Source organism: Podospora bellae-mahoneyi, chromosome 6, assembly GCF_035222275.1.
Source record: "Podospora bellae-mahoneyi strain CBS 112042 chromosome 6, whole genome shotgun sequence".
NCBI classification, from domain to species: domain Eukaryota; kingdom Fungi; phylum Ascomycota; class Sordariomycetes; order Sordariales; family Podosporaceae; genus Podospora; species Podospora bellae-mahoneyi.
This window is the reverse complement of record NC_085885.1, coordinates 3809697-3834606: the sequence shown is the minus strand read 5'-3', so window position 1 is coordinate 3834606 and position 24910 is coordinate 3809697. Positions and strand designations below refer to the sequence as shown.

Here is a 24910-nt window from a genome sequence, read left to right as displayed (position 1 = left end):
CAAAAGTGTGGACAGGCAGCAAGACACTTCCCGTCCTTATCGCCCGCTGGAGATAAGCTAGCAGCCAGCGGACTGGCAGTGCTTGGGGGGCGTCCCCTGTGCCACCCAGTGTCGTCATAGAGGTGCACTGGGCGCAGGCTTGGCCCGCTGGCCAACAGACGGGAACAGGGCACAATGAATCTTGAAGCGTCCCTCTTTGCATCTGATATCATCAGCGACCCCGTTGGATGGACTACTACAACTACTTCTTCTTCCGAGATGACTTGGGAACTAAATCGTAGGCGCTGGCTTCGCTCCCTCAACTCTAGATTCATCTATGGGACAGTGGTAAGTATCCCTTTCTTTCACCATGTTGGGGTTTCTTGGCGGCACCTGAGTGCTGTGTCGCAGGTCCATGCCACTATCTATCAGCATCAACGGCTTCAGCATTGGCGATATCGATTTGTTCTGTCTTGGCACCTGCATTTTTCGGCGTCTTTTCTTTATGATTGCGTGTGTCGAATAATCACTGACTGGAATGCATCAACCACCAGCCTTTACTACACACAATCATCTTCTGTATCGAGATGGCTCTCTTCGCACGACTTACCAGCCGTTTTAATGGCTACTACGAGGAACGACCGAGTACGTGATTCTTCCATCATCCTGATGGCTCCTTTAAAAACATGCTGACAGTTTTGTTTCAAGTTCTCACCATGATGGTGAGCAACGCCATCCTGGGTGGCATAGCCGATACGGTCGCCCAGTCCATCACGGCGATTCGTCAGCGCGCTGTTCGCAAGCACCCCTATGGCCTCGACGCTCGAGAAGACGCGGCTGCCATCGAAATCCACGAACTCGACCGCAAGAACCCCCTGAGCGACCGCGACCTCATCCCCGACTCCAAAGCCCTCCCGCCCCCCTTCGACTTTGAGCGCTTGACCCGCTTTATGGCCTACGGCTTCTGCATGGCACCCGTACAATTTCGGTGGTTCAAGTTTCTCGAGAGCACGTTTCCTCTGACCAAAGCCAGCGCATTTGTTCCGGCGATGAAGCGGGTGGCGTGTGATCAGCTGGTCTTTGCGCCGTTTGGCGTGGCGGCCTTCTTCACGGCCATGACACTGGCCGAGGGTGGCGGTACCAAAGGGGTCTCCCAGAAGATGAAGGACATGTACTTTCCTACGTTGAAGGCGAACTACATTTTGTGGCCTGCGGTGCAGGTTGTCAACTTTCGGTTGATGCCGGTGCAGTTCCAGCTCGTAAGTTGACTGTAGTCTACCTTGTGTTTGTGGAGAGTCAGCTAATGTTGTCAACAGCCTTTCGTATCCACGGTTGGTATCGCCTGGACTGCGTATCTGTCTCTGACAAATGCTGCCGAGAACGTGCAGCCGGCAAGCAAGCCGAATAATACGGAACTGGAGAGCCTGCCGAGATGATTACGACGACGACGGCGGCCACTATCATGACTGCTACAAGACATCCAGGATACACTAACGGACGGAACACGAGACGACAGCACCAGATTGTATTACGTGTAGGGAATTGGTATAAGGGGGTTTGTTTCTACTTTTCTCTTACACCACAGCATCTTTCTGCATGGATTGGGACATACATGGGATGACGTTGGGATCGGCTTGGCGGTAGACTTTGCCATGGCCGGCGGCGCACGGAGTTGAGGACCTTATTAGACCTCTCATTTCTGGCTTTATAGATGGTCTGTTTTGACATGGTTTATGAATCCATTTCAGCTTATATCCGGCACTGAAGTTGACGAAGCACTGCTAGCCTTGGTCTGTTCACCTGCAGCGAGAAGCTTCGGCTGACAGCAAAACGAATTGGCTGAGTAGAACCGGACATCTGCACATCATGAGGCATCACGGTGTAAGCAGGAAGACCGGATATCCTAAGGAGCGTTTGACCCTGGCGGGTATGAGGTGCCCATCAAGAACAGTCATCCAGGTCTCTCTCTTTTCCCCTTCGCAACCGTTAACTAAGGCAGTTGTCATTTTGTGAAGCTCGAGCTTTCCATTGCTCAACAATTTCCGTCTATTGAGGGAGTAAAAGGCGGAAGCGAGACCGGATGGGCAAAGACAAAGCCAACCAACCGTCGACGTCACAACCAGCTCTAGCATGACCCCACACTAGCTTTTTACCCCTCTACCCCTCCAGCTTTGCCCGTCTCCCACCCGGCACCCCGGTCTTGGAACATCAGCCCAGCTCTCACCTGCCTGCGTCTTTTTTTCGTCTGTTTCCTGAAAGTCTCCGTGATAAGCATCATTCGCCCACTCTATCCACTCTCCATAGACTGTCACTTCGTCAATTGCTAGTCAACATGTCTCTCGCCAACAAGCTCTCCATCGAGGACGTCGACCTCAAGGGCAAGCGCGTCCTCATCCGCGTATGTCTTTGGCTCTCCCTGAGATCCCGACCATCCGATCTGTAAACTAACCATTGGCTTCTCATCTCAGGTCGACTTCAACGTCCCCCTTGACGCCGACAAGAACGTCACCAACCCCCAGCGTATCGTCGGTGCCATCCCCACCATCAAGTATGCCGTCGACCATGGCGCCAAGGCCGTCATCCTCATGTCCCATCTCGGCCGCCCCAACGGCCAGGTCAACCCCAAGTACTCCCTGAAGCCCGTCCTCCCAGAGCTTGAGAAGCAGCTCGGCAAGAAGGTCACCTTCGCCCCCGACTGCGTTGGTCCCGAGGTGGAGGAGATTGTCAACAAGGCCGATAACGGAGACGTCGTCCTTCTTGAGAACCTCCGCTTCCACATTGAGGAGGAGGGCAAGGGTGTCGATGCCGAGGGCAACAAGGTCAAGGCCGACAAGGTCAAGGTTGACGAGTTCCGCAAGGGGCTCACCAAGCTCGGTGACATATACGTCAGTAAGTTGAGAACTATCCTGACTGCTTTACATGATATGATTGCTAACGGCCATCAGACGATGCCTTCGGCACTGCCCATCGCGCCCACTCCTCCATGGTTGGCGTCGACCTTCCCCAAAAGGCTGCCGGTTTCCTCATGAAGAAGGAGCTTGACTACTTTGCCCAGGCTCTCGAGAACCCCAAGAGACCATTCCTCGCCATCCTTGGTGGTGCCAAGGTCTCTGACAAGATCCAGCTCATCGACAACCTCCTCGAGAAGGTCAACACACTCATTGTGTGCGGTGGCATGGCTTTCACCTTCAAGAAGACCCTCTACAATGTCCCCATTGGCAACTCCCTCTTTGACGAGGCTGGCTCCAAGACTGTTGGTGACCTGATGGAGAAGGCCAAGAAGAACAACGTGAAGGTTGTCCTCCCCGTCGACTACATCACTGCCGACAAGTTTGACAAGGACGCCAACACTGGCAAGGCTACCGACTCTGAGGGCATCCCCGATGGCTGGATGGGTCTTGACTGCGGCGAGGAGTCCGTCAAGCTCTACAAGCAGGCCATCGATGAGGCCCAGACCATCCTCTGGAACGGCCCCGCTGGTGTGTTCGAGTTCGACAAGTTTGCCAACGGCACCAAGGCTACCCTTGATGCTGCGGTAGACGCTGCCCAGAACGGCAAGGTCGTCATCATTGGTGGTGGTGACACCGCCACTGTTGCGGCCAAGTATGGTGTCGAGGACAAGCTCAGCCACGTCTCCACTGGTGGTGGTGCCAGCTTGGAGCTTCTCGAGGGCAAGGAGCTGCCCGGTGTCACGGCGCTGAGCGAGCGCAAGTAGATCATGGGCCGTGTGGGAAAATTACGGAGTTTCTGTAGTCTTTAGTGTCGCAAATACCTGAATCGCTATACCTAGATAGAGCAACTGAGCATTTCTTTTGGCAAGACGAAAGTTTATTAGTTTGTATCAACCAGGCCCTGACCTCACGCGGCGTGGCTGGTGTATTTCTTGTCCTTTGTCTATTTCTTTGGGCGTACCTCTAATGTCCATGAGAGTGGCGCGTCGAACATGAAATGGCCTTCATATTTATGTGACAATAATCATAATTATATTTTCTCGATGTCCCTTCCCCTTGGTGACTCGGTGTTTGCTCGCCAAATTGAATCACCGTTTGTTCTTGGACGCCTCGACCCTTTTAAGCTCCTCCCTGTTTGGTTGTTTCGTATTAGTTCCATTGCATCGTGAGGCTGTAGGAGAAAACGCGTACTTGAGTTGGTTGGAAAAATCATCTGTCGTGTCATCGTCATCCCAGGACTCCTCCCAGAGATGCTGTGGCTGCTGGTTCTGGGTGGCTTCTGTGTCATCCGCTTGCCAGTCTGTTTCCCCATGACCCGGATTAGTTGTCCTGTTGTGGATATGGCAGCAAGAAAGGGGGTTGTACCATCGACAGGGAAGTCCTCAAACTCGTCATCCTCCTCGAGGGTCTGCTGCTTTTGCTGTTGGGGCTGCTCGGCGGGGAGGTCGGAGCTGGACTTGGGGTCCGCAGAGGGGGCTTTGGAGGTGGCCATTTTGATGTGAGTTGTTGTGGTGTGGGTAGGATCTGGGTTGTATCTGGTTTCAGGAGGGGAAGTCGGTTAAGTTGGAGGGGGGATCGGAGGCGTTGTTGATGTACAGAGTAAAGCCGGCGGCGGGCGGCTGTTGCTTGCGCTTGGTGCCCAGACTGGGATTGCGATTGCCTTGCGATGCCTGGGCAGCCCGGGAGGGACAAGGATCAGCTCGAAAAGGCGGAGCAACAGAAGCACAGACCAGCGGGGAAATGATTAGATAAGAGCACAGCCGCCGCTCACGTCACTTTTGATTCTAAACGACTGTGTAGCGCTGACGAGTCAGGCTGTGTCTGGGGGTTTACTTCTGGGTTCGGAGAGTTTTGTGTTTATTTTCCAGGCACAATATGGACGGGAGATAGCAAGGGGATCGGGGTAGGCTAAGGATGGTACCTATGCTGTGTGGTGTTCGGTAATTCCTATGGACGTCACTACAGTCATCATCTCATCCATCGCCAAGCAGATCTTTGCAAAAGCTTGGTTATGTCATTGGCGCGGTCGGCAAATAGTTAATGAACGTGATAGACACGAAACCCCCCCCCCAATGGCGCTGCGATCTAGCCGTCATCTCTCACTGACCGGTGCCGTGGGGTTAAGTTCATTCCAGGCACCCGACCACAACCTACCTGGGGCTCCGGGTACCGCAAGGCCCTGGAGATAGCGGGGCTCTTCCCTGCCCGCTGCCTGCGTCAGCGGTTTCCTTAACGCCGTTGGAGGCGCTCGCAGGGATCGGGACGTTCAACAGCCCACCCTGGAACTCAAAGAAACAAAACCCTCCATAGCCTCGAGGTATTCTCTATCCTCTTTGCAGTTTCTCTCCACTTGCGACTACCGGTGCTGCCGGTTTTCTCTTCCTCTCGCTTCGTTGTTCAACGGCATTGCTCCACAGCATATAACTTGGACTCTTCTCTTGATCTCTGCAGTCCGAGCAGACCTGCGAATAATATCGACAGCCACACTTCTTCTGCCTTGGCTACTTTCTTCTCGAAGCTGTCTCGACGTATTTGCCACCAATCTCACTGGCGCCGCCATGTCGGGCCTTCGATCGTGGTTCCGCGGCTCTGCTGCCCCAGCCTCCAAATCGTCTACGAAACCTCCAAGTACAGTGTCGAGTCCCACGACAAGCACCCATTCTCTCAATGGCGCCAAGTTCGCTAGCAAGAAGAAAAAGGGAACCGTTTCCGAAAATGAGCAAGAAATTCAGGACATGGAGGATGCCATGGTGGCCGCCGGTCTGATAATGAATGACGATATCGAGGGGGCAGAGGTGCGACTGCGCATGCGGGAAGACTCCTCAACCTTCCACGCCCTCGGAATGGGAGTTTCGACGTTTATGAGGAGCATTCTCAGTTTCGAAAAGGATATCATGAACGAGGCCGCAACTAGGCTGAATGCAACGGAAGCCAGGGCTTGGGATGACAAGACAAAGGCCGAGAAGGAGGCGGCCAAAGCCAATGGTACGGCTTCGGCTGGGTATTGGTATTCGTCTGCTGCGAAGCCTACTGGCCCGGCAGAGGAAGGGACAAGCAACATCTACCCTCCTGGTTCGGAGTTTGCGCTTGTTCATGCCGAGGCGCAGCTGATGAATGCTGTTGTTGCCGTCATGCATGAGAGTTTGACTGAGGGCATCAAGGGGTTTTACAAGCTGCGCAAGGCATTTGTCACGTTGGAAGGGATCATGACGGCCGAACAGCAGTACCTTGACTCAGTCAATGGTGTTTCTTCCGAGGCTTCCGCGCGGCCACCAGCGGGGAGAACTGCTTCTGGGAGGAGGACGAGCTTCTCCGAGGATCCCATGCCGGGCACATTTGACGAGTCCGAATTCGCCGACCTTGAAGATCCACCCACCCCGATACCCGAAGAGACGGACGAGAAGGGGGCAGGCACGAAACCAAAAGCCGACGACACGGCTGTACTGGATGAGAAACTCGGAAAACTGGCGTCATCGTCTCCTGGAACACCGGAAAATTTCCAAACACCTCTTCAATCACGACCACCATCTGTCAAGGGCAAAGATATCGACACACCACAAGATGGCGCGCAGACGCCTTCGAGCGTCGCGCAGCTGGCGCAAATGAATGCCGCGGGCGCAGATACGGCGCTGTTCAAGTCTACCGTGGATATCTTTGTCCACAGCGGCGCCAACATGTGCTTTGGCGTGCTTCTCCTGATCATCTCCATGGTTCCGCCTGTCTTTTCGAAGCTCTTGTATGTGATTGGCTTCAAGGGTGACCGGGATCGTGGGGTGCGTATGCTTTGGCAGGCCACCAAGTTCCCCAACATCAACGGGGCCATGGCTGGTTTGTTTCTTCTTACTTACTACAACACATTTATCGGCATGGCAGACATCCTACCGCCCGACCACGAGCTCGAGCAAATCGATGACGGCGACTCTGCCGCCTCGTCAGAACTCGAGGCTGTCAGCTACCCCAAGGAGAAGTGTGCCGCGTTGTTGGTTGCCATGAGAGAGCGCTACCCGGACTCGAGGCTCTGGAAACTGGAAGAAGCGAGGATGCTCGCCAACGAGAAGAAACTCGACGAGGCTATTGGGACGCTCAAGAACAACATGGACAGCAAGATGCGCCAGGTGGCGGCCTTGATGAACTTTGAGCTGAGCATGGCATCGATGTATGTGATGGACTGGCCGTCTATGAAGGACAACTTTCTGAGATGCGTCGAGCTGAACAACTGGAGCCACGCGCTGTATTACTATATTGCTGGGTGTGCTGAGGTGGAGATGTACAGAGATGCGTTCCACAAGCTCAAGACGGCTGAGGGGCAGGAGAAGAGTGTACTGGAGACGGAGCTGGCCAAACACAAGAAGCTTGCCGAGGAGTATCTGAGGAAAGCGCCAACCGTGGCTGGGAAGAAGAGATTTATGGCGAGACAACTGCCCTTTGAGGTGTTTGCTTGCAGGAAGCTGCAGAAGTGGGAGGACAGGGTGAAGAATTTGGGCATGGAGCTGGTCGACGTAATTGCCGTCAGTCCGGCCATTGAGATGATTTACCTGTGGAATGGAACAAAGAGGATGGGTGCTCTCTTGCTGGAAAGAGCGAGGGGCTATCTCAGCTGGGAAAGATGTACTGCTCCCAAGGACAAGCTAAACAAGATTAAGGAAGAAAAGGATGAGCTTGCTATTTCGGCTTTGGCGGAGTGTGCGTTGCTGAGACAGCTGGGTCAGGGAAAGCAGGCAAGGGCTCTCGTGGATCCTTTGCTCAGCATGGACAGGTATGTTTGAACCGGATATCTTTGCAGGTTGTTCAGAAACTAATGTGGATGACTAGAAACATTTTCAAGGGTTCAACGAGGGACGATTACTGCCTTGCCGCTGCTCACTACGAGGCGGCATCGGTTGCCTGGATGGAGGTCTGTGATCCCGAGGCCTGGCCAGAGGCCAATCCCGAAGACTTCCGCAAAGCAAAAACAGAAGAGTGTCAGCAATATCTGGAAAAGGTGTCCAGATGGGAGGGCTTCGTGCTGGATGCACGATTTGGGATCAGAGTCAAGGCTGGCTCCGAGACGTTACGGTGGTTCAAGGACAAGAAAGGCTGGGCGTAAGCCGGGGATGGGACAGCGAGGAGTTGGCTAAGAATTTTGCATGGAACGGCGTTGGGTTACTTGTGGGGGGACAGGCGGTGATACACATGGGGGCATATTGGATCTAGACCTGTACTGATATCGACCGAGCCATACTCAAGACAGCGGGATATGCAAGGGATACACGGATGGGTCATCAAGTTCAATACATTGCTTCGTTTCTTCATTTACAACCGTGATTACCTACGCGTGTCGCTTATCTAAGAATCAAGGCACCCAATCCCCCTCCGAATTATCCTCATCCTCCACCATCCACCCCTTCCCCCGCTTATTGCTCATCCCCCTCTTCCCGCTTTTACTCCTGTTCAAATTCCTCTTGCTCCTCCTCAACGCCTTTTCCACCTTGCCCCCGGCATCATCCACCAGATCTTCCCCCCTCTCCCTCAGCTGATGCTTGGACGCCTCATCCCTTACATCATCCCAGACATCCCTCTTCCCCAGTCCAGTCCCATGGACCCAATCCAACACCCCCCACGTCCCGTAATTTCCTGGCTTCCTCCCCGTGTAGTGCATGCACGTCCGCCTGGTTATCCCACCCATGATCACGCCCGGGATGATGGTGTAGGAAGAATGCGACAGTGTTTCTTCCGCCGTCGTGAGGGCGAGAAACACAAAAAACGTGAGCAGGTGGAGGTTATTACGCAGGACGAGAGCAGGGAGGTAGGTTGGCACGAAACGGTGGAGTAGAAAAGAAAAGGGGTGGTCGACTCTGACTTGGAGGGCAAAGGGAGGGGAGCGGTATCGATGGGCGTAGGATTTGTGCAGTGACGGGAGGTAGCGTGGTTTGGGTGCCTTGGGGAGCTTGACCTTTTTGCTGATGGTGGATGGCGGGGCGGGAGGGGGGGTGCCGTGGAGCCAGTAGCGGTGGGTGTAGTAGGTGAGTATCTCGCGAAGGGTGAACAGCAGGGCGAGTTGCTTGGCTATTTGCCATGGGAGAGGAAGCGTGGTGGAGGTGCGGAAGACGGGTTGTTTGAGGAGGAGGGAGAGGCCGAGGGACAGGCCAGCTTCAACAGCGGTTTCGAGAGCGAGGTTGAAGAGGGCTAGGGCGAGAAGTCTGGAGAGGGTTTTGAAGTCGGTTGGTGGCAGGGCGGATGCGCCGTTGTGTTTTATTGTTCGGGCGACGGAGGGGATGAGATTATCGAACAGCAGGAATAAGAGGGATGGTATCAGCCAAAAGACGAGGCGGATGGCGGTTGTGCCGATGAGTTCGATTTGGATGGGGGAGTGAGTGAGCACCAGGGTCGACCAGGTCATGTAGAAGAAGAGGAGGTTGAGTGAGGTTGACCATGATGTGACCGAGGTAGAGAAGAAGTAGGAGGCTATTGGGAGGGATAAGAGGATGTCCATAGCGTTTGTTTGTGAGATTGAGTGGCCCCTTATGTGAACATGAAAGGTAGCTAGTGAGTCGACTACAATCAAGGGGCAGTTATGAGCAGGCTGAGTGGTTCTATGTGTCGGCAGAACAACTGAGCTTGTGAGCCGTGTTCAAGTGAGGTAAAAGGGGCGAGTCAATTAAAAGAATATGTGAAAGCATATCTAGCTCTGCTTTTCTCAGAAGAAGTTGTGCCCAGTGAAGCACAAGGCACTGTTGTCTCTTCCTTGGCACGCAGTCCCAACTCGTCGTCAGCATCCCTGTCTTTTAAGAGGGCTAATGACGTCAGTTGAGCTTTCTGTATAGAGAGCGGTCTACAGAGGCAGAATCGGAGGAGCCCCTGTGCCCCTATAATCATTGGAATCCTTCATTGGCAAAAGACTGATAAGAGCCCCCCTGTGCCATGACATGGCAGTCTTGCAATCAAACACCGCCGCAATTGAGATCAGTGCTGTTTCGAAGAAAAATTGAGTATTTCACACTTGTTTGATCTTTTTGCTTTATCTTTGGATGTGGACGATACTCCGTATTGGAGGTCAAAATGGAAACAGGTCTTAAGCTGAGAGTCAAGAACAGAGCCAAAAATGCAAAAGAAACGGCGCAATTGCGCGATCCGGGATTCGAACCCGGGTCCCTCGCTTGTCCACATGAGATGGGAAGCGAGGATTCTAACCACTAAACTAACCGCGCCGTATTTGATTCTGGGAATACCTGGGGTAGTTTAAATCTATGATTGCTAGCCGCAGCATGTGATGATTTTATCTTAATGGCTTCGATCGACACTCTTCTAGCATGATTGTATGGTCGGGAACGGTCCATGCGGTGATGATTGATCACCACAGAAAAGCAACCCTACAGCGAAAACGGGCTGTGTCACTTGTCTCGCGTTGACTGGGAGTCAACTGAAGGACGACGAGCTTCACCAGCTGCAAAGGGACGGCCCGCTCTTCGTCTTCTAGAAGAGGCAATCTTCCATTAGAAGATGCTGCCGAGGTCCAGTACGTGGGTCTTTGAGATAGAACAAGTTCAGAATGCAACGTCTTGACCTTGTCTATTCCATCAGATCGTCCTCGCTTCTTCTGCACGGTAGCATTCACTCTCGTTGAGCTCCCTCTCAAGGTCAATCAGGGGAGACGGGGCACTTGAAATGCACGCGTGGGGAAAGGGAGGGGCAGGTGCATGCAGATTGCAGATGGCCCGTGCTCCCACAGCTGCTTTCAGGGTCCCAATTGGATGGACCAGCCAATTCAGGGGCCCGGGGACCACAAGACCACAAGGCGCGCGAGAGGCCAGAGCACCGTGACACCGTACTGTGATTCCTTATTCCTGCAGAAGTAATAAAGTATTTCTTTTTTTTCTCTCTCTCTCTCTCTCTCCATCATGCTGGAGTTAGCTGCCTGGGGGTTTCCAGCAGGCAAATAATAACATTACCCATCTGTTATGTCCTCGTAAGATACTCTTATTTGTCCAGCTGACCCTTGAAGCGCACGGCCCGGCTGTTATTTTTTTGGGGGGGTTCATCAAATCGAAAAAGTCAATTCCAGTCGTCGCAACCACACAGGTCTCGTTGTGCTGACTGTCCTGCGCCATCCCCGCTTGGCGACTCTCCTCGCTACTCCTCTCCCTCTTTTCTTCCAACGATGCTGCTTGTCTAGCGCGTGTGGGCTTTGACCAAGGACCTCCTCGCGTCTGCAAGCCACCGTTGGCCAGAGGGGAGTTTCCCGGTACCGTGACGTTTTCCGTTTCGACCGGCGATCGCTTCGTCCTGCAGGAGAGCGTCTCAACACATTAGCCTGCCCGTCAACCAGGTTGGCCCCGAACGTTAATACCTAGCCCCTCGTCCCGCGCCGCGCCCGCCGCCCTCTGCCTCCGCCACCATGGACCACCACCACCTGGAGTTGTCGTCCGTCGTACCACCACCGCCTGCAATTCCCCGCAAGTCCCGCGAGCGAGACCGTCCTCGTAATTCTGAATCCCGCCGTCTCGCCCTCGACCCTCCTCCTATCCTCGACTCGAGGCGCGATCGAGAACCCGACATCTTTGCCGACTGGACCGACCGAGACCGACAGGTTTACGCCAACCGTTACCCCAAACCCAAAGAAAGAGGACGAGACTCTGAACACACCATCACCGCCCCACCCACGCCTGCGTCACCCGAAGTAATATCGTCCCTCATCACATCCCTGTCGGCCATATCGAGGCCGCTCAGCAACCACTTTGACAGCCCGTCCTACCTCGCGCCCATCGGACCAGGAAGCCCCATCAGCATCTCCTTTCCCGGGTCGCCCACACAGGCCGCCGGCGGTGGTTCGTTTGGCGTCGACTACGGCGCCTTTTCCAAACCGTCCTTGGGAGATCTCAGAGAGGAGGATGTGCCGTTAGATGAACTTGCTGCGAGCCCTCCGGTGATCCGGACCTCCAAGCCCCCAAGTGGCCTGTCTGTACTCACAGCACCCAAGTCTCCGAAGAGCGCCGGCCCGAGGGAGAGTTCTGGCGGATTAAAGGGCCTCCTGTCACGAGGGAGCAGCAGTGCCTTGTCTCGGCCGTCAAGCAAGGGATCATTGACATCGGGAGGAGCAGAGAGCATCGGCAACAGCTTCGGGAAGCTCAGTGTCGAAACCAGGAACGAGCCCGTCTCACCGGGCCCCGAAGGACACGGACTCAGAAAGCAGCGGTCCTTTGAAAGCTGGGGCTGGAAGAACGGACGAAGTCAGCGCAGCCTCAAGTATATGAGCAGCAAGGAAATCCTGCGAGAAAAGGAAGCCGACAAGAAGAGAACCAGCTACGGCACTCCAGGATATAACCCCCCGAGTGGAAGCACAACACCGCGACTGGATCCATTTTCGGCCGAGTCCATAATCAACGAGGAAACGAACCTCGACCTTGGCAGAGACGGTCTGAGCAGCACGCTTTCCAGTCCAAGGGCCATCCCTACCAGAGACTCATCCCTGAGGAAGACGGGAAGTGGTGCTAAGCGCTCCTCTACCCGTGCCTCGCGGAACTCAAAGCGTGAAAGCGGGACTATCCCCGAGCTTGAAGAGCAAGGCTCCGAGGGCCGTACCTTTTTTGACGACACAAAGTCACGAAACTCCAGACAGAAGCCGCTCGATCCTCTGAGGCTTTCCGCCGACATCCCGCAGTACAGCTCGGACAGGCTTCAACCTGAAGTACACAGCGCCCCTCCTGTAACGCCCATGGCCAGCATGTTTCCTGATTTGGAGCCCCTCGACGACGGCGCACCGTCACCGGCCATTGCTCAAGGACGCCGCAGAGACCGCGAGACCAGCACCGATGCGAAACGACGACGATCCGGCAGAACCACCCCTGATCCTTTTGGTGGATACGCAAGCGAGGGCGGTGGTGTCGCTGTTAAGTCGAAGCGGAGCAGCACTCGGCTCAAGAGACTCTCTGGAGCCCCAAGTCCGACCCCCGACAAGGCCTTGGATCATCGTGCATCGAGCCATTCGAAAGGTGACCACCCACACATTGCGTACGAGCGACCACCGAGCGCGGATAGTATCGACGATGCGGTGGAAAGCTACCTTTGTAGCCCTCGGCTGAGCCAAAAGATTCGGCACCCACAGACGGGACGTGTCATCAGCTTTAGTGAGGTTGGCGACCCGAATGGAAGCGCTGTGTTTTGCTGTGTCGGCATGGGGCTGACGAGATATATCACGGCGTTTTATGATGAGCTGGCATTGACCCTCAAGCTCCGGCTGATCACCCCAGACCGCCCTGGCGTGGGAGACAGCGAGCCATACGCTGAGGGGACTGCAACACCTTTGGGCTGGCCCGGTATGTTATTTTCTATCACTTTCTAGTCTAGCTGAGGCTGATACTAACTGCGTTCAGATGATGTTTATGCAATCTGCCAATCGCTCAAAATCACCAAGTTCTCCATTCTAGCCCATTCAGCCGGAGCCATCTACGCGCTGGCCACGGCACTTCGTATGCCCCAACACATTCGTGGCAGGATACACCTCTTGGCGCCATGGATTCCACCGTCGCAAATGAATGTCATAGGATCGAGCGCGCAGACGCCTTTACCACCAACAAATGCCATCCCCACAAGCCAACGGATATTGCGCGCCCTCCCTACCCCTATTCTCAAGGCCGCCAACAGCAGCTTCATGACGGCCACCAGTTCCAGCATCACTAGCTCTCTACCGAAGCAAAAGCGAGCACGGCGAGAGAGGAAGAATAACGCGGCCAGGGAGAGCAAGGAGCAATCCAAAAGCTCGTCACATGGTGCGGACAATAAGGAGAACCGCATGCACGATGACGGGTCCAAGGGCGCCGCTCAGATTCCGGCGGCCGACGAGTACATGGACCACGTAAAACCAACGGGGACGAACCCTACCTGCGGCGATAACATGGGTCACCGTCACAATCGGTCCAACTCGACACAGCAAGGAAACCGGCGGACTTCGGACAAGGAGGATCTCCTGTCGGCGGCAGCGGCGCTTGCTACCTCGCAGCTGGCTGACCGTGAAAGACAGGAGCTGTACGACAACCGGCTGACGCATTCCATTTGGCAGCTGGCCACCACCGGAGCCAACCCCGCCGTCGATTTGCTTGTGTGCCTCGAGCGGCGCCACACGATTGGCTTCCGGTACGTCGACATCACCCGACCGGTGATTATCCACCACGGCAGCCGCGACACGCGCGTGCCCGTCGATAATGTCAGATGGCTGGGCAAGACCATGCGCCGGTGTGAGGTGCGGGTGCTCGAGGGCGAGGGCCACGGTTTGATGGCGAGTGCCCAGGTCATGGGCGGAGTGCTGATGGAGATCAGCCAGGAGTGGGAGGAGTGGAGCAGAGTCACAGGTGCGACCACGCGGAGAGAAGAGGGGAGAGGAAGAAGAGGGACGATTGGACAGGCGAGATGAAGTTGTCTACACACCCACACACACTCACACACACCCACACACACACACATGCATGCATTTGGGATAAGGGTTCAGAGAGTTTGCATACCGGGTGTCATCTGTGTTTTGGAAAAGGAAGAGGGCTTCTTTGCAAGGGCGGAACGTATTTTTATTCTTGTATCATCTTCATCAGCATCGTCAGCCTTGTTGATCGCCAGTTTGCTCCTGGATGATGCTCTTCGCGTTTTTTATTATCTTTCTTGGTGCTTCAAGTCACAGGTATATATCCTTATAGTTCGATGTAGTAGTAGACTAGCTTTAATGTTGAGTGTAATCTGGCAGTTTGCGGGTAAAGAGTGCCGTCCTATTTCAAGGCACATTACATCAGATAGAGAGCGTTCTTGTCGAAGGTATTATTACCCCTGAATGTACCCTATCCAGCCTTTACCAAATATCTACCTCTTACTGCATGCTTGCTGTTGTATACAGATTGTCTGCCGCATCATACGACAGCAGCAGAACAGGAGTGTCGATTCCAATCTCAAGTCTCTGTGTCTGTAAGCCTTGAGCGAGTTCAACCCAGGTCATTGTTTATTTCTTGCCAAACCACCCCCGCATCCGTCGGATTCTCCAGCTGCACCCTCCAGCTTGAACATCAAGCTGTCTTTTGCTTCCTCTTCCTGCTCGGCTTCCTCTTCTGCTTCTTCTTGTTGTTGCCCAGCCTCTTCTTGAACCAGGACCCGAATTTCTTTATTTTGCCAAGCACAGACTTGGACTGGGATTTCACGCTCTCGGCTATCTTTTTGGTGCCATCTCTGAACTTCTGGCTGCGGGAGCTTTTGGTGTGAGCGGTGGAGGATTTGGATTTGCCCGAGGGTGCGGGGGAGAAGCGCTTGAGGATGTTGTGGTTGTTGGACTTGCTGGACGAGGCGCGGCGGGAGGGGCGGTCGAAGTTGATGCGGTCGTTGGTACCGCTGTCACATGGACGTGTCCGTCTCTGTTCGGGCTGTTCGGGCTGTTCAGGCCGTTGCTTCTCAAAGAGCGCGTCCCACTCTTGCTTTGCCCTTTTCGTTGCGTTTTCCCAATCTTTGCGTTGGTGCTCGATAAAATCCTGTGCGTCACGCCTTGCTCGGGTTTGAGGGTCCTCGTTGAATGGGTTTCTGAATGTGACGCCTGGAACATATGGCTCATGAACTGGCGTTATCTTTTTGGTGTCTGGTACAAAAGGCGATGGTCCAGGGGGGCCGCCTGAACAGCCAGGAGGCTTCGTAACATCCCGCAGGTCGGTTGGCATGGTTGTAGGTTGACTGGCTTCCGTGGGAGACTGGGAGGGTATGTGCTGATGATGGGGTGTGGACAAAGGTTGGATTAGATGATGTGTTCTGGAGCTGATGGGATGGAATGGGACTGGTCGGAGGCTAAACACGAGCCGACATCTGGGGCGCCCCTTCTGGTAGTATGTCGGCCACTTCGCAACCAGTTCTAGGAGCACTTGCCTCTCTAGGTAACCGTCAGATCAACTGCAGGAAAGAGAACCTGGCAACGAGAATGAAGAAGCAGGTTGGATTTGAAGCACACGAGCAGCGTCGTTCTTCTCTTTGAATAGTCGTTCACACACTCACTGACAGGACTGCCAACAATGGTGAAAGCATTTGCCTGTCCATTTCCTCTCATGGTCCACTGAAAATCATGGCTTCGTGCCGCTGCAGATAAGAAAAGGGAAAACCTTTGTCGGCCCGCTCTCAATATCCCCCTTTCCAGGCTCACTCTCCACCCTCTTGGGCAACTCGAATGCTGTTTCCACCGTCACGCTCTCAAATCCAGCCTCTTCGATGATCTTCTGAATATCCTCTCTTTTGATCCCATGCCTCTCCACCCCATCCATCTTGCTCTCGGGATGAAACTTCCTCGCCTCGGGCCCAAAGTCCTCAAAGTCAGTCACCGCAACTTTGCCTCCCGGTTTCAGCAACCCGTAAATCGTCTTGAAAACGGCCGCCAGATCCGGGATATGGTGCAACACCAGATGCGATACCACAAGGTCAAATGTCCTCGCCCGTGTCTCAGATCCCAGGGTGGCTTTTGTCAACGGGTCGATTTGAAGCCTTGCATCATCCGGATCCTGCAAAAGTGCGCACACAGCGAGAACATTTTTGACGTTTTGGTGAGAGCCAGAGGAAGAAAGCTTGGCTGTGAGGACATCGATCATTCCCGAGGCCGAATCAACTGCTGTGATCGATCTCACATGAGGAGCGAGAAGGAGAGACAAAAGGCCTGTCCCGCAGCCCAAATCGAGGATATCAAACGAGGCGCTGCAGAAAGGGAGGTACGATTCGACGGCAAGTTCAGTGGCGAGGACGACCGAGGGGTTGGAGTCCCAGTTTGCGGCTTCTTGGTTGAAGCGGGTTTGGTTGGGCTCTGTCATGTTGAAGCTCTTGGGGGCCTGACCTGATCTGAAGGTTGAAATGGGTGCTGAGGTTGGTGGGATGATGTGTCGGATGATGAGAAGAAAGGCATCCGGTGAACCTCCGAAGTGGGGAACTTAGCGCCGGCGGGTGATGTAACCGGGGAGCTGGAGAGGGAGGGGTAACCTACCTTACCTTGGTACATTAGCTTAGGTATGTTGTTGTATGACAAACGTTCTGTCCTTTTTTTTCCTGTTATCAACACAAGAAGACCATGACGGAAGGGGGCAAAACTACCTACCTATGATGGATTTTTAATATCAGTGGGAAACTACATTCATAGCCACGATTCTGTTAAGGCTGAATGGGGAAGAGAAAACGCGTGCTACTAAGGTAATAGGGAGTTGTCGAGGAACGAGGAACAATGATAAAGTCGGGTGCTGAAACTAAAATTTCTTTCGACCTCGCCGAATCTTGTTGAAATTCGACCAGCGTTTGGGTTCCGAATCTCGGAAGCACGAGCTCTTCTACCGGCGGGCATGACAGAGATGAGGTCAATCGCTTCTCTGCGAAGAGATTGCTCTGAAAACCTCATGCGTACAACTTCTTTCAGGATAGTATCCTGAATCTCCAAAGGCAGGCCCTGAAACCGCGAGAGGTCGTGGGCCTTGATCATTATTGTGACTGACATGTTTTGAATCTGAATGTTCTCTGTATTAAGTAGTTTGTTGAGTTGGGAAATCTAGAAAAGGAAAAGAGAATCGCAGTTTTTAACAGGTGTCTCTTCTTTGCAGCCATTCGTGAAAAGGAAGATGCCAGGTCGAAGGTTTGTCCTTTGCAAAGTTAGACTCAATCATAATTGCCGTCTGGCAATCCAACTTTAGATACATATCATGATGGAGCCAGGCAGCAAAGATCCACTTAGGGATAGAGTTTTGGCGCCTCCAAAACTAAACTCGATTCTCACAGCCATTCACCTGATAAGCGTGGAAACATCTCTTCCACAATGACTGAGGCTTGAGCATCTGGATATCAGTTAACCGACCCACTTATTCCCCAAGGGAAAAAAAAAAGGTGTGAGTGGCGTAAGTGCGCCCCTTTTTGGCATTCCTTGCCCATTTACCCTGTTTTCCCGCCGGCCAATGACATTGCTCACATCACTTGTTTCTGTCCAGTTTTGACACATTGTCCACCATCCCTGGTACCAAATCAGCCAAAAGAATTCGAAATCACGAAGAAAAAGAGTTTTCGTCTTGCTCTCGGCGGCTTCAGTCTCACCAGAGTCAGAAGTGTCAACTCTTTTCAGACAAAAACCTGCACGGTTTGTTGGAACCCTTTAAGCAACGTTTACAACAGTTCAGAGACAACGTTACACTAGCTTCACATGCGATCAAGTGTCTATGGTCTGCATAATTACTCAAAGATGCAGTTCGGCGCAACTACCGTGTGCACCGGCCAGCAGATGTCCCCAATGCAACCCAAAAGCTGGGGTAGATGTGTCATCAACCCGGGAACCATTGTCCTTTTTGGGACCCGGCCGAGCGGTACTTTGGTCTCGTTTCAATGCAGCTGGCTTGATGACTGCCTTCTGTCAGAAACGGTCGACCCCCTGACAGCTTTATCTCCGGCTCCATCTGAGCACTTGAACGTAGATGACAGGATCTCAGTCATAAGGTATGGGGTCGAAGCCTGCCAGTTTGCAGATTTTGTCCGATGTCCAAGAATCGCATGGAGCACTTCCAAGACTAAGCAGTGGCCATTCAGCGGGTTTGCAGCCCCAGAAATCCTGAGTCTTGAAGCGGGAGATGTGCCAGAGTGCTTAATAGGAGGCACAGTTTGCGTGCCGAGCCTATGTACCCCTGGAAGATCTCAAGGGATGCCCAATCACCTCGTCAAGACCCCAGAATGGGCCGCATGAACCTTACGCCCCAATTATTCCCTTACCATCCTTTTCCAGGCCTCGACCAGGCCGACTACCGTACCAGGTTGTGGACGAGTGGGCCATAACGGCCTGAACCGCCTGCTACCAAGACAGCTCCGCAAGTCCTGGGTTTCATGTTACACCGTTGCATGTTTTCTGAAGAAGTCACTGTGGGGACGGCGTGGCATACACCGGAGGTGACCACTTGGGAAGATGCCCTGACCTGACCTTGTGGACTTTGCCATGTCGAAGCAGGGGTAGCATGGATCCCATGTGGTTTGTTGCTATCACAGTGCACCCTCTCGTGCTCCTAACTGGTCACTTCATGGCATCGCTTCATTTACTCCAGACCCAGATGTCAGGTTCTAGATGGCCGACAGGAATCTTTATATAAGTTGAGCCTCTCTTCCTGTGTTTCGGTCTTGAGAGGCTAGGGTCTAGGTCTTCAACCACATTCCTTTTCCAAGACACCTTCACATTCCTTGGATTTTGAGACACTCCTTTGCAAACATTTGAGCTTTTCATCTTGGCGACCGCTTGTACATACTTATTCTTCTTATCATTCCTTTTTTTTTTTTTTTGTTGAGCTCTCTCACCATGCATCTTTCTTCCTATCTTGCCCTTCCTCTCTTGCCCCTGTTGGCATCTGCTTATCAACCTCCCTCTTACGCGGGCTACTCTCTCCTCTGGGCTGACACTTTTTCCGGTTCCTCGGCCACCCTCCCGTCCTCTTCAAACTGGGACATCATCAACCGTAACATTGGCGTCAACAATGAGCTCCAGACATACCGCGCCGACCCCAGGCAAATCCAGCTTTCTGGTGGCCAGACTCTTCAAATTGTCCCCTGGCGCGACAGCCAGCTTCAATGGACATCTGGAAGAATAGAGTCGAGGTACACCTTCACCCCGGGCGCAGGAAGAAAGACGTTGGTAGAGGCCGAGATTAGATTTGGAGGGAATGACATTTCTCATAAGCAGGGGATCTGGCCTGCGTTTTGGCTGCTGGGTCAAAGCATCCGGACCGGGACTGGCTGGCCGGCATGTGGCGAGGTGGACATCATGGAGACGGTCAATGGGTTGTTGACGGGGTATGGGACGGTTCACTGCCATGGTATGTTATTATCCCTGCTGCACCACAGGTAGGCATGGTTGAAGGTGGCTGACAGATGCGGTACCTACCTAGTCTATCCAGGGGGCGCTTGCAACGAGCCCACCGGCCGAGGGGGGGCCATCAATATCCCCAACCAAGGCTGGCAAAAGTGGCGGATCATCTTTGACAGGACCTCTTCCGATTGGAGAAGCGAGCACATAACTTGGTACATGAACGGGCAGCAGTTCCACCAGGTCAGGGGCGATCAGATCAACGATGCTGGTGTGTGGGCGAGCTTGGCCCAGAAACCGCTCTTCTTCATTCTCAACGTGGCTGTAGGAGGTGACTGGGTAGGTCTTGTATTCGAGGAATGCATAAGGGAGAGTAGCGCTAACGGTCAAACAGCCAGGGTACCCCAACGGAAACACGGCCGACGGTTACGGCTCGATGATGGAGGTGGGATATGTCGCTCACTATTCCACATGATCATGGAAACAGGAGCAGCTTTTTTGAGAAGTCAAGGTCGTTGGTTAGATCTTCGTGTACATACCTACTTGACATCTTTTCGCCTTCTCTTCCCTGTATATACTTTTCATCTCAGCCCATCACTCGCTCTGGGCTGAAGACATTATGATACCTATATTCTAGCAACGTGTCCAAATCCGCCCAGTGTGGACAGTCAACTGATCTGAGCTGAGCCGGCTCTGGGCTTGACTTGGCTCAGGATTTCCGGGTCGGCTTGACTTGAGGGTATCACGGCTTGACTTGGCTCAGGTGATTGTCCACACTGAATCCACCCTGAAGGATGGCTCGATATGCGCGCTCCGCCCACCGTACCAAAAGCAAGCACGCATCCTGACACGATCGGCAGACAGTGCGTTCCTCCACAAACCATCATAATTCACCCCAAAAGGCCTCTGTTGATCCTGTTCCTTATGTTCTCCCTCAAGATCCTCTTTCCCACTATCCCCTCTAACATATGGCTCGTCATCTGACTCGTCCACAGCTTGGTTCTGACTCTCCTCTTTCATTCTATTTGCCCATCGCCTTTTTGCCCAGCGCCGGTTTCTCCTTCTTCTCGGCTTCCGACGTCCAGAACTAGTCTGGTTCTCAGCAGTGTTGTTGAGGGCCAATGACGTGACTATATGGCGGAGTGTATCCCAGTCGAGAGCTTGCCTGGCTCGATCCGGGTATGCAGGCACGGAGCGAGACCTGCGAGCCGGCTCGGCATCTATGTTCCCATATGGGTCACGTCCGCGTTCGATCGAACATGAGGGCCGGCGAGTGCGGACTGCGCCTGGCCGTGGGGTATGGTACCGTGAGGTCTCCCCTTCGTCTGGGCTGTTGGGCGCCATGTTGGTGATTGTGGTCTCGTGAGCGCGTAGGTGCGTGGGCTTGTGGGCGCGTGGGTTCGTGGGCTCTTGGTGCTCGTGGGCTCGTTGATATGGGTAGAGGTGAGTATGATCTGGGGCAAAATGATAGGTAAGGTAACTGGAACCTGGCGTATCAAGACAACTGGAAGACGCTCGCATTTTAGGGAAGATAAAACAAACTGGTATTACAGATTTAGCACAAATCTCAGCCACGACATTATGACTGCATGCTGTGGCGACAGTTCATGAAGCCTCTCAGTACTGTAAGTGGATACAAAGCTTATATCGCACCGTGATACTTTGGAACACTATGATCACAGAGATGATGTGGTGATTTAGGCTTTGCACAGAAAAAGTTTACACCTTGAAATTTCTACTCGCAAGCTTTTTGGAGCCAAGCCATCCCAAAGCCTGACAACCTGGAAGACACAACAGGTCGGTACCTAGTACAGACCGTCAACAAAGTCTACCACGATGACCTTCTCTACCAAAGCGCCGATGCTCTTCACAAAAGCCTGATGAGAAGGGTCGGTCGAGACGTAGTAGTCTCGGTCCTCCGCCGAGGAGAACTCAACCACGAAGCCGTGGGTGATGCCATTCTTTCGATTGACTGTCAGTAAGATTATGATATTTTAGGATGGAAGGTACCTCAGCTCATCACACACCTGGAGCCCCTCTGGTGAGTTGTCCTTACCACCTTTGATCGTCTTGATATAGGGTGTATTGCTTGTGGGGTGGAGGCAGCTGTCTTTGAGCGCAATGAAGCGATCGCAAGCCTATGTGACAACTGAGGGTTAGCACAGACGGGCTGTCAAGCCAAGGGAATAAGTACACACGGCCTTCACATCATGAGCATCGGCATCGGCCTTGATCTGGAAGAGAACGGTATGTGTTACGGACATGGCGCGTAGAGTAGGTTTGCGACGGTGGATGAAGATTGGAGAATACCTGTGGCGGGGCCGCTCATCATATGGCCGTTAAATCCCGTGGACTTCCCCCGCTATACCACGTGAAAAGAGTAGGACCACATGGAGAAAGCTAGGCAAAATATTGGGTCCTGAAGCGGAATCACCACGGAATGGTACAACTCAACTCCCGATTAAAATTAAACTCGATGTAACTTGCTGGCGCCGGAGCAATAGATGGCCCTCAACCCGATCGAGTCCGAGACTGAGTGCGAGTCCACAAAGCTCACGCATCTGCCTCGAGGTACTCAAGTCCGACATAGCCGCCCGTTCTGTGTTTGTATCCCTTGATCTCCATCCCGGACCTCCCACCTCTCGCTTCCCACTGCGGTCGTGGCATAAAAGACATGCCCAGGATCCCACTTCTGCTTGATACTTGACAGTCGCTCATAGTGACCTCCATAAAACGCTTCCCGCCAGTTGGGATCATCAACATGAGCTTCGTTCAAGTATGCCCCACCACCATCACTCTCCGGAGCAACAGCTCTGAATGGCGCCAGGATTTCATCTCTAAACTCCCTTGACGCAGCACCGATCAAACCGGGGGTGAAAGCTAACGGTTCCGCGTCAATCACTGCCGCCAGGATGAGGAAGCAGACAGCCTCCCGCCAAGCATTGTTCACGGCGTTGTCAACGTTGGCTCTGTTCCTCGGCGCCTGGTGATACCCCATCAGCATCCTTCCACTTTCACTATGCCGCCTGATGACCGCAAAAGTTTCTTCGAATTTTGTCCGGTTTTCCCAATTTCGGCGTGGGAGTAGCCAGTTGCCGGCAATGTTCATCCCCCCGGCGGCGTTCAACATGACATCCTCGCCCCAAGTGGAGGCCCAGGCGGGGAGATAGGCATCGTGTTGGGTTGTGTTTGGTGTGAATGGAATACCCAGTTCTGTGAGCTGGTCAAACCATGGCTTGACGAGCTTGTTGAACGACTCGATGGTGTGGTTTGGCGCAAAAAAGGGGCTCATGCTAAAGACATAGTTGCCGTTGGTATTGACTAGTACCCACCAGGAGTACGTGCCCGCATCGGTAAAGGGGATGAAAAGCTCAAAATAGCCGCGCATTCCCTTCCAGAATGTCTCGGCGGAGACAGTATCAGAGGTGCTGATGGAGAAGGTGGAGGTTACGACCGGGAGTTTGGGTTGAGCTCTGATGATCACAGAGGTGACCACACCGAATGTGCCAGCTCCGCCGCCACGAAGAGCCCAGTAGAGGTCAGGATTATGTTTTGGCGAGACAGTGGTGAACTGGCCTTCAGCGGTGACAAGCTGAAGAGCGAGAACATGATCGGCCGCCATGCCGTAGAGGCCTGACAAGGGTGTGTGACCGCCTCCAGCTACGTAGCCTCCGGCATAACCGACGCTCTTTGACGTGTTAGCAGTTGGACACCTAGTGGGTAGATATGTATTGTGGGTAGTTAACGATGCTCACCTCGCAGATGCCGCCCAGGACACTGACACCATTCCGATCCGCTGCCTCATAAACTTGCCTCACCGTCGCTCCAGGGGCAATCTTGAGTGCTTTGCTACCTTGCTCAAAGCCATCAACTTTCAGGTCGTTAAAATACCGGATATCGTTCAAGTGATGGGTCCAGATACTCAGAGCCCCGGCCCCAGTCGATTTGCCCAGGTAGCAATGTCCCGTGTTCTTGATGACCAGCCTGATATTTGTGTTCCTTGCAAAGTTGATGGCTAGTTGGATTTGCTGCACATTGGTAGCATTCACTGCGTATACTGGGAATGCGCCGTGTGTGCAGTTTGAGGATCGAGGATCTGAAGTTGGAAGACAGGTCCTACCCTGGAAGTTGGGGAAGAAGTTAGAGGTAGGGTCATCCTCACTGGGGAGCTTGTTAGTGTTTTCACTCCAGCTTACAGAGAGTCAGAGGCATACTGGAAATAGGGATTGCTAAAATTTGCTTGAACCTGGGAGCACCTCTGCGCATCGTAGAGGCCTGTATTGGCGTAGCAGACTGCCGCAGCTGGGACTGTCTTGATCAGAGCACCACCGAGGACCTTACCAAAGGCATCCCATGCTTCCGGTGAGGGCCAGTCATTGTCTCCTGGAAACACTTTGCAGGTGCCAGGGCTTAGCCGATTAGGTGTTGCTGGGGTTTTTTGACCTGTGAAGGGAAACAGGTGTTCATATTGCGAGGTATTGGTGTCCTGGACAAGTCTCGCCAAATCAGTGGGGTCCAAAGGTGTTGTCTCCCAAGCAAAAAGAGGATGGGAATGCCTGGCGGCATGTACCGAGAAATTAAAGGTAAGAAGAACTCCCAGAATCTTGATTAGCGACATGGTGAAACAATGTTCACTTGGTAATCGAGTGTTGAGGAAGATGACGGCCCGGCTTGCTCTGGGTATCGAACACTCCTGTCATTATATGATCTCTCAACTATGCCGTGCACGGCTGACGGTCTCACAGAAATTGTGCAGATCTTTTCACCCGCATTTCTCCGCACAAAGGTTACGTTTCCAAGATCTTTACACTTGCTTTGAAGTATTGGATTGGCCAGTCGGGGTGTCTACCGCATATGACAAGCAAATGATGATCCAGGCTAAACACGACGAGTCCGATTCTCGCTTTAGGTTGCGACACCCCTGTGTAACGGGGAAAAGAACTGTGCTTGGTGTGGTGTTCAATAGTGGTGAAATTTGCATTTACAACCCATTTATTCCATGATTCAGGCCAGGTCAGGTAGCTCTATTTCGCATAATATGTTACTTTCCACAATCCGCAAATCCCCAGCATCTCATACCCTATAATCATCACCGCCTCCGCGATCACTACTCCTAGGCCGACTCCGTTGCGGTGCCGTTAGCAGGACTTCTGATTCTGCTTCCATACTTCTCCCGGCCCCCATCTGAACC

General features: G+C 53.3%; 11 protein-coding genes and 1 non-coding gene across 12 annotated transcripts; 5 read left to right on the top strand and 7 right to left on the bottom strand.

The window, feature by feature from the left end:
• Positions 1–174: 174 nt before the first annotated feature.
• Positions 175–1415, top strand: QC761_610620 (uncharacterized protein; the record flags this gene model as incomplete). Its single annotated transcript, XM_062881470.1, has 4 exons — positions 175–327; positions 534–624; positions 688–1238; positions 1296–1415. 4 exons carry the CDS (start codon positions 175–177, stop codon positions 1413–1415), a joined length of 915 nt encoding a protein of 304 aa, XP_062730212.1.
• Positions 1416–2311: 896 nt separating this feature from the next.
• PGK1 (phosphoglycerate kinase) lies at positions 2312–3814 on the top strand (the record flags this gene model as incomplete). The annotated part of the gene is made up of 3 exons (XM_062881469.1): positions 2312–2377; positions 2448–2868; positions 2925–3814. The coding sequence occupies 3 exons, from the start codon at positions 2312–2314 to the stop codon at positions 3692–3694; spliced, it is 1257 nt and encodes a 418-aa protein (XP_062730211.1). The 3' UTR covers positions 3695–3814.
• Positions 3815–3848: 34 nt separating this feature from the next.
• On the bottom strand, positions 3849–4719 carry SEM1 (26S proteasome complex subunit). The gene is made up of 3 exons (XM_062881468.1): positions 4296–4719; positions 4122–4230; positions 3849–4061 (listed from the first exon to the last, which is right to left on the bottom strand). The coding sequence occupies exons 1-3, from the start codon at positions 4420–4422 to the stop codon at positions 4019–4021; spliced, it is 279 nt and encodes a 92-aa protein (XP_062730210.1). The 5' UTR covers positions 4423–4719; the 3' UTR covers positions 3849–4018.
• A 15-nt stretch (positions 4720–4734) lies between these two features.
• Positions 4735–8225, top strand: IML2 (Mitochondrial outer membrane protein iml2). Its single transcript, XM_062881467.1, has 2 exons — positions 4735–7686; positions 7743–8225. Exons 1-2 carry the CDS (start codon positions 5489–5491, stop codon positions 8014–8016), a joined length of 2472 nt encoding a protein of 823 aa, XP_062730209.1. The 5' UTR covers positions 4735–5488; the 3' UTR covers positions 8017–8225.
• Positions 8226–8262: 37 nt separating this feature from the next.
• Positions 8263–9402, bottom strand: QC761_610580 (uncharacterized protein; the record flags this gene model as incomplete). The annotated part of the gene is made up of 1 exon (XM_062881466.1): positions 8263–9402. One exon carries the CDS (start codon positions 9400–9402, stop codon positions 8263–8265), a length of 1140 nt encoding a protein of 379 aa, XP_062730208.1.
• Positions 9403–10032: 630 nt separating this feature from the next.
• Positions 10033–10117, bottom strand: QC761_0100080. The gene has a single exon. It is a non-coding gene; the product is annotated as a tRNA-Gly (tRNA).
• Positions 10118–10771: 654 nt separating this feature from the next.
• Positions 10772–14729, top strand: QC761_610570 (uncharacterized protein). The gene is made up of 2 exons (XM_062881465.1): positions 10772–13222; positions 13280–14729. Exons 1-2 carry the CDS (start codon positions 11305–11307, stop codon positions 14314–14316), a joined length of 2955 nt encoding a protein of 984 aa, XP_062730207.1. The 5' UTR covers positions 10772–11304; the 3' UTR covers positions 14317–14729.
• Positions 14730–14950: 221 nt separating this feature from the next.
• QC761_610560 (uncharacterized protein) lies at positions 14951–15589 on the bottom strand (the record flags this gene model as incomplete). Its single annotated transcript, XM_062881464.1, has 1 exon — positions 14951–15589. The coding sequence occupies one exon, from the start codon at positions 15587–15589 to the stop codon at positions 14951–14953; it is 639 nt and encodes a 212-aa protein (XP_062730206.1).
• Positions 15590–15982: 393 nt separating this feature from the next.
• QC761_610550 (uncharacterized protein) lies at positions 15983–16717 on the bottom strand (the record flags this gene model as incomplete). The annotated part of the gene is made up of 1 exon (XM_062881463.1): positions 15983–16717. One exon carries the CDS (start codon positions 16715–16717, stop codon positions 15983–15985), a length of 735 nt encoding a protein of 244 aa, XP_062730205.1.
• A 1496-nt stretch (positions 16718–18213) lies between these two features.
• On the top strand, positions 18214–20357 carry QC761_610540 (uncharacterized protein). The gene is made up of 3 exons (XM_062881462.1): positions 18214–19729; positions 19802–20058; positions 20114–20357. Exons 1-3 carry the CDS (start codon positions 19216–19218, stop codon positions 20192–20194), a joined length of 852 nt encoding a protein of 283 aa, XP_062730204.1. The 5' UTR covers positions 18214–19215; the 3' UTR covers positions 20195–20357.
• Positions 20358–21316: 959 nt separating this feature from the next.
• Positions 21317–21983, bottom strand: QC761_610530 (uncharacterized protein; the record flags this gene model as incomplete). Its single annotated transcript, XM_062881461.1, has 3 exons — positions 21317–21680; positions 21747–21857; positions 21918–21983. 3 exons carry the CDS (start codon positions 21981–21983, stop codon positions 21525–21527), a joined length of 333 nt encoding a protein of 110 aa, XP_062730203.1. The 3' UTR covers positions 21317–21524.
• Positions 21984–22294: 311 nt separating this feature from the next.
• On the bottom strand, positions 22295–24568 carry QC761_610520 (uncharacterized protein; the record flags this gene model as incomplete). Its single annotated transcript, XM_062881460.1, has 3 exons — positions 23934–24568; positions 23475–23880; positions 22295–23407 (listed from the first exon to the last, which is right to left on the bottom strand). The coding sequence occupies exons 1-3, from the start codon at positions 24335–24337 to the stop codon at positions 22295–22297; spliced, it is 1923 nt and encodes a 640-aa protein (XP_062730202.1). The 5' UTR covers positions 24338–24568.
• Positions 24569–24910: the final 342 nt, after the last annotated feature.

Excerpts from the sequence above, each read along its gene's own strand:
- SEM1 (XM_062881468.1), bottom strand. The coding sequence starts at position 4,422 with ATGGCCACCTCCAAAGCCCCCTCTGCGGACCCCAAGTCCAGCTCCGAC. Across the intron at positions 4,231-4,295 it reads TGAGGACTTCCCTGTCGATG|ACTGGCAAGCGGATGACACA; the intron begins GTACAACCCCCT and ends ATGGGGAAACAG. Across the intron at positions 4,062-4,121 it reads GATTTTTCCAACCAACTCAA|GGAGGAGCTTAAAAGGGTCG; the intron begins GTACGCGTTTTC and ends ACAACCAAACAG.
- QC761_610570 (XM_062881465.1), top strand. The coding sequence starts at position 11,305 with ATGGACCACCACCACCTGGAGTTGTCGTCCGTCGTACCACCACCGCCT. Across the intron at positions 13,223-13,279 it reads AACACCTTTGGGCTGGCCCG|ATGATGTTTATGCAATCTGC; the intron begins GTATGTTATTTT and ends AACTGCGTTCAG.
- IML2 (XM_062881467.1), top strand. The coding sequence starts at position 5,489 with ATGTCGGGCCTTCGATCGTGGTTCCGCGGCTCTGCTGCCCCAGCCTCC. Across the intron at positions 7,687-7,742 it reads CCTTTGCTCAGCATGGACAG|AAACATTTTCAAGGGTTCAA; the intron begins GTATGTTTGAAC and ends GTGGATGACTAG.
- QC761_610540 (XM_062881462.1), top strand. The coding sequence starts at position 19,216 with ATGCATCTTTCTTCCTATCTTGCCCTTCCTCTCTTGCCCCTGTTGGCA. Across the intron at positions 19,730-19,801 it reads TGGGACGGTTCACTGCCATG|TCTATCCAGGGGGCGCTTGC; the intron begins GTATGTTATTAT and ends GTACCTACCTAG. Across the intron at positions 20,059-20,113 it reads TGGCTGTAGGAGGTGACTGG|CCAGGGTACCCCAACGGAAA; the intron begins GTAGGTCTTGTA and ends ACGGTCAAACAG.